Genomic DNA, 15,423 nt, shown 5'->3' with positions numbered 1-15,423 from the left:
ACAATAAATACATCATCAGACAGATCATTAAAAACTGCGTAAATGCTTCACAGACATGACCCCACTTTGACCTTGTCTTCCGGTTCAAATCAGAAGTTGAAAATAAAACAAATCAAATTTAAAGCATTACGCCAATCCCCCAATTGTTCGTGCACAAAGATTTAAACACGTAGAACACGTGTATAGTGTCACGCTCCGCATCTCTAGAGCGCCCTTGTATAGTCTGCGTTCAAGGCGTTTGAAAAATACATTTCCCCATTCGATTAGTAGTCTCTTCTACAGTCGTCAGTATTTCATAAGTTCATATTTCCTCAACCACATAAGCTATTTTGTCAATCTTTACATCATACGAAAGAGCTTTACGTACTTCATAAAAATGGAGATGTTGGTGACCTTCTCTTGACCTTTTGACTTGTCTTAAGCAAGGCTATGAAATGAATTTGCTAGGTGTGCCCAGTAAGCACACAATCGACCGTTAAGCTCTATGAAATCGGACCATGCTCTAGCAGCGGTAAGAGATCTGCTCCAGCAGTGCAAACCTTGTAGGTTCGAATCCCACCAATTTTATAAAACACATTGTGTTAGGATTAAAGGGGTTAAGTTTTGAGTTAAAAAATTAGATGTGTACACAGAACAAGTGTTTGTAAATATACAACCACTACATGTAAAGTTTTTCTTTATGAATCTTTTTCGAAAGAGCCATATACCTGAAGATACTCGTGAAGTGGTTAAGAAATTACAGTTTTAGATGTGGTAGGCAACCATTATAGAGGGAAACCCCAAACAATCACGTAGGGTCTCAACAATCAATCCACACGATTCAACCCTTCGTCCCTAGATTTTAACTGGGGTGCACTAAAAGTTCACATGCTAAAATTGTCACTTTAGTTTGTATTTGTGAATTATTCATGTTTGGAGCATTGTTAAGGTTCCAACAGCCGGTGTGGACGTTTTTTCAACACAGATCCTACAAGGCTGTCGGCCTGACGGCCTCCGCATGCGGATAGTGTACGGGGGCATCGTGTCGTGCGATGTTACGCACAGTGAATACGGGTGGGTTTTACGCACAGTGAATACGGGTGGGTTTTTATACAGCGGCGGTCTTTTTTCGGAGTGAATAATTCGACTGCCTTGAGCAAGGCTAGTGTATTAGCTGAGCGGGAGAGTCACGCTCCAGTGATCATCCATAGAGCGCGAAAAAGCTTCGTGTGGAATAGTCTTCGTTCAGGGCGTTTAACATTTTGACCTTGTCTTCTGGTTCAAATCGGATTTATTGTCTATTTACGACCGTACTGCGTTGATAACACCGGTTCCCGTCCGATCACTGAAGTTAAGCAAAATAGGGCTTGGTCAGTACTTGTATGGGAAACCAATTGGCGACCAAATTTTGTATAATTAATTTTTTCTTCTCTTATAAATAGCTTCGGTTTTAGTATATTTTCAAGGCGTTTTCAACCAACATTTCTTTTCCGGTTAGTTAGTCTTTTCTTCAGTCGTTATTATGCATAAGGCTCCAACCACAAAAGCTATTTTGACAATCTATACATCATATGAAAGGACTTTAAGTACGTTGCCTGTCTTCAAAGCGTTTTCAACAAACATTTCCCTTCCGGTTAGTTAGTCTCTTCTCCAGTCGTCATTGTTCATCAGTTCACATTTCCTCGACCACATCAGCTATTTTGAACAATCTATACATCATATGAAAGGGCCTCACGCACTTCGCAAAAATGGGTATGTTGGTGACCTTCTCTTGACCTTTTAAAACCGGAAGTGCCTGTAAAATGCTTTGAAAAGGCATTAAAGGAACACTTTGCCTTGGATCGGTCGAGTTGATCTTTAAAAAGCGTTTGTAACCGTTTGTCATAAAATGCACATGGTTGGAAAGAAGTTTTAAAAGTAGAATACAATGATCCACACAGACACGCCTCGAAATTGCAAGGTTTTCCTTTTACCTCGTCGGCCATTTATTGGAGTTTTATTTTTGACACGCAAAGTAAAATGAAAACCATGCAATTTCGAGGCAAATTTGTGTGGATCATTGTATTCTACTTTTAAAACATCTTTCCAACCATGTGTATTTTATAACAAACGGTTACAGACGCTATTGAAAGACTAACTCGTCCGATTCAAGACAACACATCTGTAAAAATGTTGGCTCAATGGTCAAAGTTGCAAGAGACGACAGAGAAAACCCCCTTGTTGTAATTTTTTAAATTTTATTTGTATGCTTTCAGAAAAAAACGACTTCAGACCCGAAGTATTATAAATTCACCTGGAAATATATATTTTTTTCTTCAAACATTTTGAACAATAAAATAATCTATTTTCTTTTAACGATTTATAATTATGTGAAAAAAAAAATAAAATAAAAACAAGTTGTGTGACTCCGCCCACCCCTTTTGTGACGTCAATCGAGGCAGACTTTGCCTCGATCGAACATCGAACACACGTACGTGCACGTACATTCAAGACCTAGTCGTGAGTTATGTACGTTTCGAAAAAGTTGTTTTCTTGCAATGTCGACCAGGTTTTGATGCAGCAAAACATGGGGTCCAGTCCGACGTCTTTTTCAGCTCTGTGCAGCAAACACTTGGAGCCGTCGTGCTTCGAGAATCTGGATACACTACACATTTTGACATGAAGAGAAAATTTCTTTTCTAAAACATGACGCCATCCCAACAATTTGTCCAGCTAGTGGGGAAGTCGAAGACGGTACCTGAAAGACGTAACGAACCTAAAGGAGCATCTGCCTAACGTGAAAAAAATCAGGTATTGTTTAACTTTGAGGGCATGTTTTTAACTTGTGCCAAGCGTCACTATCTTGTGTTGGCACTGCATGCGATTCATCACGCCTAGATTGACGTCACGAACAGCGCCCTCTTGGGACGGGCTTATTTTCAAATTTGTAAATAACATGGAAACTAATTTTTTTTAAACCTTAGTTAATTGTTTATTCATATTCCAATCATCAAAACACATATTTAGTGACTAAAGCTTTATTTTGACACAATACCACTTACAGGTGACTTTAATATTATTGAGTGATAATTACCTCTTCCTCAAAAACTACGTTACTTCAGAGGGAGCCGTTTCTCCACAAAGTTTTATACTATATCAACAGCTCTCCATTGTTCGTTACCAAGTAAGTTTTTATGCTAACAAAATATATTCTAAGTGCATAACCAATTGTGTCCAGTGCCTTTAAGTTTACCAAACTTTATTGGGTCAAACCAGCAAAACGTCTATAGTATTTCAGTAAAGGTAATTGATTGGTTGCGCCCGTTTATACCTCAAATAATTTTGAGTATTAATACCAAAAGTGTCCAGGGGTGTATTTCACAAAGAGTTAGGACTAGTCTTATCTCGAGTTGGGACGAGTTACTAGTCCTAACTTAGGACTAGCTGTACATTTTCGATATCTCTTAGGACTAGTCCTAAGTTACGACTAGTCCTAACTCTTTGTGAAATCGACCCCAGTACCTTTAAGTTACCAATCTTGAAGCAAACCAGCAAAGGTTGAAACTCTTAATGGGGTGCGCCTGTGTGCTGAACGTTCCACTTTAACTGTTGAAAACAAAACAACCCCTCGACCTCGAGTCTGGATGGCGCAACTCTCTGACCTGACTATGAATGAAGAACTGGCACATAATATACACACAATGCACACCACAGACACGTTACTATAGTATACATGTAGTTTGTTATGGAAGTCTAGTCGTTTGGCCTTCACGAGTGTGCTATTCCAGTACAATAATTTGTGATGAAATTGACACTGTGACCTCCATGCACATGTCATCCGGAACGACTCACACATAGACTCCCATAGATGGTAAATGCCTGCCGCCTAAATTGAATGTACATATCGAACACAACAATTTAACGTAACTGGTGCTACGTGTGTTATGTGTGGCTGGTTTGCTTTGGTGCTTCTATAGAGAAAGTTTGTGATTTGTATCTACGATGTTTCCGTGGTTCGTCCCGATCGCTATCGGCTCTGCCGCCGGTTTTCAGTGTTTCAACTCGGCGTTGGATGTGTTGCCAATCTCCCCACCCCCGGGGAAGTACTCGGGAAAAGATCGGCACCGGTGGAGAAATGCTGCGACGTCGTTCTTCAACTCACTGTTCATGTCTCCAATCGTCGTGTACTGGTAAGTAGGTCGAGTTTGACCCGAGTTAACTGCTTGGGGGCGTCCCGTGCAACACGTTTTGAGGTGTGGCCGGGTACGTGGATGTAACCATGGAGCAATTTTCCATGATGTAACTAAGAGCTGTGGGTTAGTAACCATGTACGAAGGAATTTCCTTCCTTCATGGTGTAACCAGTGAGAATTATGAGTTGCACTTGCAGTAATGTCCAATAAGTAAATACCAATACAGAAACGGCAAATAACACGTAACACACAGTGCACATTGCACAATACAATTTCACACCCATAGTTATTAAACAACTTGGGCCAAGAAAGAGGGTGTGCTGCGAAAATGGAAATGTATGTTGTTTGACTATCATATCCAGGGAGTATCTACATTGCCATCAACGTAATATATTCGTGTTGTGACTAGCATTTTTCGTATACTGATAGACCTATGTGTTCATTCGAAACCGACATAATTGTTTCACCAGAAGTCATAGAATAATAAGTAGGCCCCCTACATCAATGCATAACTATTTAGTACCTAATTTTTACAAGTATTTATTCAAAACATTATTATTATTATTACCATTACAATGTTTTTTTTCCTCGTTTTTTTTATTCGTTTGTTAATTTATTATTTATTGCATTTAGTTTGTTATTTTTTGTAATTTATTTATTGGGCACCGGTCGGGCGATATTTTGTTTATGTAGGTCTGCATCAAAATGCCACTGTCATCGTGCTTTTCAATGGGGAACTTATTTTCTCTAAATCGTTTTAAAAAAATGAAATCCTTAACACAAAAATCAATACAATTTTTGAGGATGGCAATTCTCTCTATAAATGTATAAAAGAGTGAAAAACAGCACTGTTTATATTTCGAGTTGTCCCACATATGGCTCTTTAAAAAGAGTGGTGGTTATTTTACTCTTTTAGAGGGGTTTCACTCCATGACAGAGTGAAAAAACACTCAAAAAGATGCAAACTTCAATCCAAAAGAGTTATAGAGTTGTCCCTCATATGGCCCTTCAAAGAGTGCTTTTCACTCGTTTGCATTTAGAGAGACAAAACAACAAAATGCGTTGTGGGCTTGGGCTCCCGATGACTTTGGGTCCTTTGTAAATTTCGGAACAGCAGTGTACATTTTTGCACGTGTTTCCAATAACATCAAACGGAGCCCGTAGCTAAAGACAAACCTCACAGTCTCATAGGGCCCAATTTCAATTTCATTGAGCTGCTTTGAGCACAAAATTTTGCTTAAGCAAAACAATCCTTGCTTAGTAAAATCAGATTACCGGCGAAGACACCACTCAATTGTTTATGTTACGTAAACAGCAGCTAAAATACCAGTCATATGCCATGTATATGGTATGACATTTTTGCCAGGGTAACAATGTGTCAAACAAGCAAGCTTTTTTCGTGCGTAAGCATTTTTTGCACACGTTTGGTAATAATTATTGTCAAAGCCCAGTCTTCTCTCTTGGTGTATCTCTTGGTGTATCTCAACATATGCATAAAATAAAAAAAACTGTGAGAATTTGAGCTCTTTTGGTCGTCGGAATTGCGAAATAATGATGCGAAAAAAAAAATTTGTTGGACGAATTTGTGTGCTCTGAGATCGGAATAAAAGACTTCTAGGTAGAAAATCTTTTATTATTTTAGTGAGAAATAACCTCTTTCTCGAAATCTATGCAACTGCAGAGAGACCCGTTTCTTACAATGTTTTATACTATCAACAACTCTCCAATGCTCGTTACCAAGTCAGTGTTTAAGTTAATATATGTTTAGGGTAATTACCAAACAGGTACCTTCCCTTTAAGCAGCTCCATGAAATAGGCCCACCAAGTAAGACCATAGCATAAAACGACCTTCCCCCATTGCATAAAAACGGATCATGCATACAAAACGGGAGTCCCAGATTCGTCATGCTTGGCTGGCTTTATTTCTAGGTCTTTTGTCTGCCATGTCAATATAAAAGAGAAAGTTCCCACACGGAGATGTTTGTTGTTAAGGCACTGGACACTATTGGTATGTACGCAGAATAATTTGAAGCTTAACAACATGTACTTGGTAACGATCGAGCAGCGGAGAGCTGTTGATAGTATACAAAATGTTGTGAGAAACGACGCCCTCTGAAGTAATGTAGTTTTCGAGAAAGAGTTAATTTCTCGCTCAAATATTAAAAGACTTCAGGCCTGAAGGCTTTGATTATGCATCTGAAAGCACGTGCACCAGAGGTGTTTTTGTCATTCATTATTCTGTTGCAACTTCGATGACCAATCTAGTCCAAATTTTCACAAATTGTTTATTTTGTGCATTTTGTTGAGATACACCAAGTGAGAAGACTGGTCTTTGACATTTACCAATAGTGTCCACTGCCTCTAAAAAAAAGCCACGCTGCAACAGAAAATCGGATTGGCTTGATGTGTATACACTACACGGTCCAGCAAACAATTAAGTATTATTCAGTCTCAACCTTACTCAATATTTGCATCATAATAATTATTCTTTGTCGGTTGAACACTTCTCTCTTTGCAGTTTGATCAACCATCCCAGAGTATGGACCGATCCGATTGGTTATTACTCGACGTTTGCTGACGCTGGCTTTGCTATTCTTGCTGGTGAGTTAAGCTTTCATGCACTGTAATATAATTAGCTGTTGCAAACTGCTAGGCAACAAATTGGCCCCACGGTATACAATTTAAAAAAAAAAAGAAAAAAAGAAAAAAAAAAGAACATTACAGATTTATTTTTTGGCTAACAAAGCTTGCAGTTAAGTGTAAATGTTAGCACATCAAAACACTGGTACGCTGGTTGTTAAAATGTCTTTCCCTCACATTAAGACTAAAAAAATCATAAAGGCATCAGCACAGTGAAAAGTTCCCTCGACCGAGTACGGAGTGCGAACTTTGTGCCCACAACACTTTTAAGACATACGACATAAGACATATACTAAACTTGATTATTTTTCAAAAAGAAGCAATTTCATTACTCGCCGAATTTAAAAGCACCACAAATATCAACACAAGTTAAAAAGGTATATTATACAAAGGGCAGATACAAATATTGCACGATAACAATTCACATGTTGACTCCACAAAATGGCCGACCGTGTTGGTTCGCGACTTTAAAGGAAAACCGTGCAATTTCGAGGCAAGTGTGTGTGTGCATTATATTCTTCTTTCAAATTATCTATCTAACCATTATGCATTTCATAACAAACGGTTTCAAACGCTTTTAAAAGACCAACTCGACCGATCCAAGGCAACGTGTTCCTTTTAAAATAAAATTCATGCTTACCCAGCCTGGCCATGTATACAACAAGATTAGTAATATTATGATAATTGTTATTATTTAAAGTATGCAAAGTATAAATGAAAATGCACTCATCTTGTACTTTACTACCAATGGTTGGTTTATTTTCTATTATAGGGACTTTTCGTTTTCGACGACGGATGGTTCTGCGACGGTTGTTCAGCTAAACGTTGTCGTTTTCAGCACAACGAAGATTCATCCCAAGTACTGTCGTAGACATTGAGGGACGACCGTCCTCAAAGCCGACGCATGCGCAGATGACGCCAAATGTCATCTTTACCGTCTCAGAACCATCCGTCGTCGAAAACGAAAAGTCCCTAGTATGGTTGCCGAAGACACCATGATTATCTGTATTTGTTGTTGTAAATAATAGTGTGATGTTTGTATTGACATGAACTTAATGTTCATCCATTTTGTTTTTCATTCCCCCAGGCTACATGGTGTACGATACATATGACATACTGGTGCATACTAATATCAATAAGGTGTATGGACTGATCACACACCATTTTATTGTAAGTATAGAAGGCTAGAGAGTGAAGGCAACACAGTTAAATAAAGGCACTGCAGCCGATTTCACGAAACTCAGGAGTAATCCTATCTCAAGTTAGGACGAGTATAATCGTTCTAACTTATGATGGGTTTAATGCGTCCTAACGTATATATGGATACAGAACTTAACTCACACAAAGTCATAAGATCATTCCTAAGTTAGGAAGAGTTTTGTGAAATCGACGGCTGGACACTTTTGATGTTAAAGACCAGTATTCTCACATGGTGTATCTCAACATCGAAATTTTCACAGATTTCTTATTATGATTTTTGGGGTTGAACAAAGAATATTGACTAGAGTGGGATTCAAACCAACGACCTCCGGATTAACGTGCCGGCGCTCTACCAACTGAGCTATCTAGCCCTGTATTGGCGGTGTCCCTATTTTGTCAATATCTTTGTTCGGGGGTGCCAGTCAGAAGCCATACAACCGTAAACTGCCGTGTAGCCAGGGATCACACCCAAATTACGATACAACCTGGGAAGCGGCAGCCAGGGGATCACCTGAAGGGGATGAGATTTCTTTTAATATGTACAACGTATATTATGTTGGGATACACCAAATGAGAATACTGGTCTATGACAATTTTTTTACCAAAGGTGTCCAGTCATTTTAACCTAGAAAACATTAGGCACAGTAGATATAAGAAACAATATAGGAGTACAATATGAGTTAACCACGCGTGTCAGGTCCGCATGTGCCAATTGTGGAAATCTGCCATTCAATGATATCCTCATTGTTTTCTTACACTACAGATTGGTTCTTCCATGTGTATACTGAGTTATGAGAAGCTAGCGATGGGTGTTATATACATCGGCCTCTTGACTGAAGTACACGCTATCTTCCTTCACTCACGTCAGCTCCTCATCATGTATGGTATCTCAAAGAGCTCCACTCTGTATAGCGTCCATAAATCCGTAAACCTCGTCACGTTTGTGACATTCCGGCTAGCACCATTACTGTTCTGTTGTTATGGTTCCTATACGATGATAAACAAATCCTTCGTCATTCTCTACTACGTCCTACCGTGTTTCACATCGGCGATCTTCTTCATTAATGTGGTGTTGCTGTGGCGGTTAGTTTGTAGTGACGTATTGGTAAAAGGCGGTAAAGAACAACACATTCTGGACGGCTGATGAGTGGCCAACAGCGGGACTGGCAGGTTTTTTTTCTTCTTGAGGTTATTGTGGAAATTTGTCTGAAATGACTTTTCCTTCCCGAATACATGTATTGTTTTTATACTGAGAGGTTACATCTGAAATTGAAGATGGAGTTATAAGTCCGCACGCTTCCCCTTAACTGTGACCCGAAGGTACACAACGCGCCGTGGTCGCGGTCTAAGGATTTTTGTACACATAAAATTGTTGGAACTACAAATGTTGCACCCTATGTTTGGCCCTATATATTCAGAGAAATGATTAAAGGAAAGAGGAGACGGAGAAATTTGACAAAGGAAAACAGAGATTGAAGTTTCAATTGACTCGTTTAAACAGGGTTATGACGCCGATGGCTGATCCCAAAAAAGACAAATATTTTAAGCGGGAGTTCTTCTTCAAACTGTCTTTTTCGTTGGATCTGATGAACAGTACGCGCTGTAGGAACCAAAACCCCGGATGTTTACTACAAAGTCAAGCTGTTTGGACTCAGTAAACATGACTTTTAATGCCCGGGCCTTATTATTCGCTTTATCAGCTGCCATGTTTTTGACAATTATTTTCTGTCTACGCATCGGCAATGATAGAACCACGTTACCCAATTTCAAAGAGCTGCTTAAGCGCAAAAAGTAGTCGAGCTGCCCAACAAAATAATCTTACCAGAATAAGGTTACCAGCCAAACTACCACGTCAAATTTACAACTTGTGACTGGTATCCTGCTCATGTCTGCTAAGCAGACAATTGTTAAGGACAATTATTGTTTGCTTAATAAAGTAGCTCTATGAACATGAAATTGAACCCTGACTAATGTGATTTGAGGCATTGCATGGAGGCATTGCATTTGGTTTGCGATAACACTAGTGCCCAATTTCATGGAGCATGTTTTAAAGCACACCAACTCGTTAAGCATAAAAAAAGTATTGCTTAACAGAAACAGGTCACACGCCAAGGATGGATTACGTTTTGTGAATGGTACCCCAATTTTTTTTTGCTCAGCAAAGACATTTGCCAAGCATTTTCTGCTTAAAGGAACACGTTGCCTTGGATCGGTCGAGTTGGTCTTTGAAAAGCGTTTGTAACCGTTTTTTATAAAATGCATATTGGTAGAAAGATGTTGTAAAAGTAGAATACAATGATCCACACAAACATGCCTCGAAATTGCGTGGTTTTCCTTTTACCTCGTCGACTAACACGTCGGCCATTTATGGGGGTCAAAATTTTGACTCCCATAAATGGCCGACCATGTTAGTTCGCACAGTAGAAGGAAAACCACGCAATTTCGAGGCAAACTTGTGTGGATCATTGTATTCTACTTTTAAAACATCATTCCAACCATATGCATTTTATAAAAAACGGTTACAAACGCTTTTGTTTTGACCAACTCGTCCGATCCAAGGCAACGTGTTCCTTTAAAGGCAGTGGACACTATTGGTAATTGTCAAAGACTAGCCTTCACAGTTGTTGTATCTCAACATATGCATAAAATAACAAACCTGTGAAAATTTGAGCTCAATCGGTCATGGAACTTGCGAGATAATAATGAAAGAAAAAATACCCTTGTCACACGAAGTTGTGTGCGTTTAGATAGTTGATTTCGAGACCTCAAGTTCTAAACTTGAGGTCTCGAAATCAAATTCGTGGAAAATTACTTCTTTCTCGAAAACTTTGGTACTTCAGAGGGAGCCATTTTTCACAATGTGTTATACCATCAACCTCTCCCCATTACTCGTCACCAAGAAAGGTTTTACGCTAATAATTATTTTGAGTAATTACCAATAGTGTCCACTGCCTTTAACAGCTTTATCAAATTAATTTGGTCCAGGTGTGAATCTGCTTGCCTGGTAGATTTTTATTTTTTTATGTTTTTATTTTAAGAGAACTGTCTTCTGCTGACGATGACTAGAGTAAGCTAGTTGAGTTGAAACGTTGAGACCAATTCAAGAACTGTCTCCGCGGTAGCAGTTAATTACGATCATAAAAGCTAAAGTAGTAGTCACAACCTATTTCTATACCCTCCGCCCAGGTAATAGTTAATAAGCAGGACAGTTCTTTGTTACCGCAAACCAATTGATACCTCACTATGAAATGCCTCAAATCCTATATATAAAGAACTGTATTGCTTTATATATTCTACTACCGCGGTATATAGATTTTCGGACTACTGCATATTTATTATTAATTAGTTAGAAACTGCTTTGAACCGGAATACAAGATACTGGTACCCTGAGCAGTATTGGAAAACAATAAATTATAATCGTCTATGGTAATTAAACCTTAGATCACCAGTGAACCGAATCCGGCTAATCCGGCATACCGCGTCAATCACACATGCAGGGCTCAACTTTTCATAAAACATGTAAAGCAGCCTTTTTTCCCCGTTTTTTAGCTTAAGGGATATTCCTTAGCAGAATTGCTATATTTTCATAAAGCTGTTTACGTAAGTGTAAACGCTAATTGCTAACCCGCGGTTAGCACACGAGTGACGTAAACAACGCAAATCCACGGTGAATGTGAAATATGGTGAAATATACGTTATGCTTACTCACATTTTTCCAGTTGACTTAGCAGTCTACAACACTGCAACCTACACATACCCGGAAGACGGTTATGATTCAAGGTGATAATACCGTGTGCGAAGCTTCGGCACTGCGTGTTAAACACATATTCCGGTCATTTAAATGGGTACTTTTTCAAAATGTCCACAGATTTACATTAAACTTACAGGGTTTGAAGATAATGATAGTGGAAAGCTTCCCTTCAAATATTACTAACTATGGTTGTGTAGTTTTTTAGTCACAAATAATTTTGGTCCCATGAGGCCAAAATTATTTTAGCATGTAAAATCCCCTTAACCAGTTATGATACTATACCAAAACCACAGCATAACTGGTTAATACGTTTTTACATGCTAAAACTGAGACGAAGATTATTACTTTTACTCATTTCTCAAAAACTACTGCACCTCAGTAAGTAAAATTTCAAGGGAAGCTTTCTACTATCATAATCTTCAAACTGTAAGTTTAATGTAAATCTGTGGCGGTGGGTTTTTTTGTTAGGAAAAAGTACATAGACCCTTCGGACCCGAAACGAGTGTTAGAGACTGACCCAAAGCATGGGTCAGTTATTTGTCTACATTGCAGTCGGATGCAGGAAAACAATTCTTGTGTATTTTAGATATTAATTTTGTCTTCTGATCCTTGAAGGTTTACCTTCTGTGTTAAAGCAATTTGTTCCATGCAATGTTTAAAACAGCTATTTTTCAATCTAGCAGTAGTGTAGGACACTCGGTGATTTTTAACTAACTTCTATTTTTTTTGACCAGTGTGCCGTCTTTTTAATACAGATTTGAGGGCGTTTTTTGACGAGTTCTGTCATTAAATGCCGATGAAAATTTGTTGTTTGAAACAGCACTCGCAAAAAATGCATTTTGATATTGCTGAGAAAATTTAATAATAATCATGTTAATTATAATAATAACAACCATGTTTGGGCATAATTATTCTGAAATTGATTGTATAATTAATTCACAACGTTTTGTTGTTTAAAAAAACTACACGCCAAAATGCATTTTGACATTGCTTAGAAAATGTAATAATCATGTTTATACTATGTTTGGGTATATTATTCTGAAATTGATTGTTTATTAAAAAATAAATTCATAGCAGTTAATTTTTTATTGCTCTATTTATACATCTATTTATTTTGGGTTTGGAGGTATTTTGTATCCTTTTTTTAAATTACTATATATCGCATGGCTGACAAGTTTGAACTTGTTTTGTTCGTTTAATAAAAATGCTTATTTTTGTTGTGCTTCTTTAATTCTTGAGGAGGTTGTTTTTCCTGATTACTGTATAAAGGCATTTAAAGCCATTGGACCCTTTCGGTAAACTGTGTTGTCCAAGGCCCACACTTTGTGTACCACAACTTCTATATCAAATAACAAACCTGTGAAAATTTAGGCTCAATCGGTCATCGGAGTCGGGAGAAAACAACGGAAAAACCCACCCTTGTTTCCGCGCGTTTCGCCGTGTCATGACATGTGTTTTAAAATAAATCCGTAATTCTCGTTAACGAGAATTTATATTGTTTTGCTGTTTTCTCAAAAAGTAAAGCATTTCATGGAATAATATTTCAAGAGAAGTCTTTCACCATTGCCTTCTGTAAACCCTGTAAGTTATTTGTAAATCTGTGAACTTTTTTTCTTCTTTTTCTGAACCGAAAGAGTCCAATGGCTTTAAGAGGCAGTGGACACTATTGGTTATTACTCAAAATAATTATTAGCATAAAACGGACTTGGTAACGAGCAATTGGGGGGGGGGGGGGGGTGGATATTATCAAACCATAGAGGAAGGACCAATCGTGAGAAACGGCTTCTTCTGGAGTAACGTACAGTTCTTGAGAAGAAGGTCATTTCGAATTCTTACTCAAGTATTTCAATCTGATACAAGACTTCAGGCCCGAAGCCCCTTTTATTCATCTGAAAGCACACGCAGAAACTTGTGCAACAATAATGTTTTTATATACTTTCATAAAAAATAACCCAAATTTTTTTCACAAAATTATTTGTTATTTTTTTACACGTTGGGTACACTAAATTGACAATACTGGTCTTTGACCTATTAAAAATTTGTCTATCAAGGCAGGATACAATTATTTCACCCATCCATTCTTCCGGGTAGGGTCTTAGATTGTTTTTTTTCTTTCGACGATTGTCAACGACTTGAAGACTGGACACTATTGGTAATTATTCAAAATATTTATTAGCATAAGACGTCACTTGGTATAACGAGTAATGGGGAGAGGTTGAAAGTATAAAACATTGTGAGAAACGGCTCCCTCTGAAGTGAAGTAGTTTTTGAGAAAGAAGTAATTTTCCACGAATTTGATTTCGAGACGATCAAATTTATTTTTTTCTTCCATTGTTATCTAATATCTTGCAACTTCAACGACCAAAAGCTCAATTTTCACAGGTTTGTTATTTTATGCGTATGTCGAGATACACCAAGTGAGAAGACTGGTCTTTGACAATTCCCAATAATGTGTCCAGTAATAGTTGCTTCTCATATAGCGCTCAAATCCGTTACCCAGCGACGCTCATTTCACTTCAGCATTCATATTCTGCAATGACGCGGAGCTACATGCACCATGTAGGCCATAAGAGTTTATCAAGGTGATCATAATATTCAGCCACTTAAACCAGGAGCACCGGGGCTAACCCCTAGTGGACTGTGTTTTTTACGTACATTACACAGCACACGGGATCTACGGCTTTATGTCCCATCCGAAGGGGGACGCGGCATCAATAATAATGATAAGGCCATCTTTTGGGAAGCCAATTTTGTCGGGTAGGGCATGCATTGCTTATAAGTGTAGTCAGGCAGGGGATACAATGTGTAATTTTTTTGAGGGGGTGGGGTGGGGGATGGAGGATGACCCTTTTGGAGATATGGCGAACACTATAGTGCTTAGTGATTTAACAAAGTCAATAACTGACATGTGCTGTATCCACCCTTATTATTGCTTACTGTTAGCGCATGCCCTCCTTCAGGTGCGGAACCAGAAATGTTACGGTCAAACGAGAAAAGAAAAATGTCGAGAGTTGCAGGGGACGATTCTAACTTTTATACGCAATATATCCCCATTAATCCGTTTACTTCACCTATTTTTTATATTTAATAACCCATTAAAATGCAAATTGGAAATGGCGGGCTCAACCGTCTGCTCATGCTAGTGTATCATGCTTTACGAATACACTCAAGTTATTGTGGATCATCAGGCTGTTTTTTTAACACAGACTGTAAACTTTGTAACAATGGAACAAAAACAATCATGTAGGGCCTACTTGAAAATCTCACCTATGCAAATACAGAATCAACAAGTTAACGCTCACAATGCATTTCCATCCCTGGTTTTCTCATCGGGTGGGGATGACTAATTACATATTCGGATTGGCAGAGTTTCAAATAGCCAAATTGGACGGATATTAAATTAATAGAAACGAGGACCAAATACGGTGTCTCCTATATACTAGTATAAAAGGTTGATGTGAAAGGGCAAACAAAACTTCAAGTGTAGACTATTATGTACAAGGATGAACCTTAGCACCAACAACTAGAAGTCGAAGCAGCTGCAGCCTCAGCGATAAAAATCAACACAATTACTCTCAGTTTCACATCACATTGGCGGTAATATAATGACTCCTGATATTTGCTTTTTTGTTTATTTAAATAGGGCCTAAAACTGCAGTGCTTATACGTGTTTGCTAGCGCC

At 38.3% G+C, this 15,423-nt stretch overlaps 1 protein-coding gene across 1 annotated transcript; it reads left to right on the top strand.

Annotated features, from left to right (window-relative positions):
- The first annotated feature begins 2,160 nt into the window (after positions 1-2,160).
- LOC139939117 (TLC domain-containing protein 2-like) lies at positions 2,161-10,220 on the top strand. The gene is made up of 4 exons (XM_071934856.1): positions 2,161-4,148; positions 6,669-6,751; positions 7,878-7,960; positions 8,754-10,220. The coding sequence occupies exons 1-4, from the start codon at positions 3,961-3,963 to the stop codon at positions 9,132-9,134; spliced, it is 735 nt and encodes a 244-aa protein (XP_071790957.1). The 5' UTR covers positions 2,161-3,960; the 3' UTR covers positions 9,135-10,220.
- The last annotated feature ends 5,203 nt before the right edge of the window (positions 10,221-15,423 follow it).

The sequence above is a fragment of the Asterias amurensis genome, chromosome 6, assembly GCF_032118995.1.
Source record: "Asterias amurensis chromosome 6, ASM3211899v1".
Lineage (NCBI taxonomy): Eukaryota > Metazoa > Echinodermata > Asteroidea > Forcipulatida > Asteriidae > Asterias > Asterias amurensis.
Note: the sequence above shows the minus strand (reverse complement) of the source record. Positions and strands in the feature narration are given on the sequence as shown.

Excerpts from the sequence above, each read along its gene's own strand:
- LOC139939117 (XM_071934856.1), top strand. The coding sequence starts at position 3,961 with ATGTTTCCGTGGTTCGTCCCGATCGCTATCGGCTCTGCCGCCGGTTTT. Across the intron at positions 4,149-6,668 it reads TCTCCAATCGTCGTGTACTG|TTTGATCAACCATCCCAGAG; the intron begins GTAAGTAGGTCG and ends CTCTCTTTGCAG. Across the intron at positions 7,961-8,753 it reads TGATCACACACCATTTTATT|ATTGGTTCTTCCATGTGTAT; the intron begins GTAAGTATAGAA and ends CTTACACTACAG.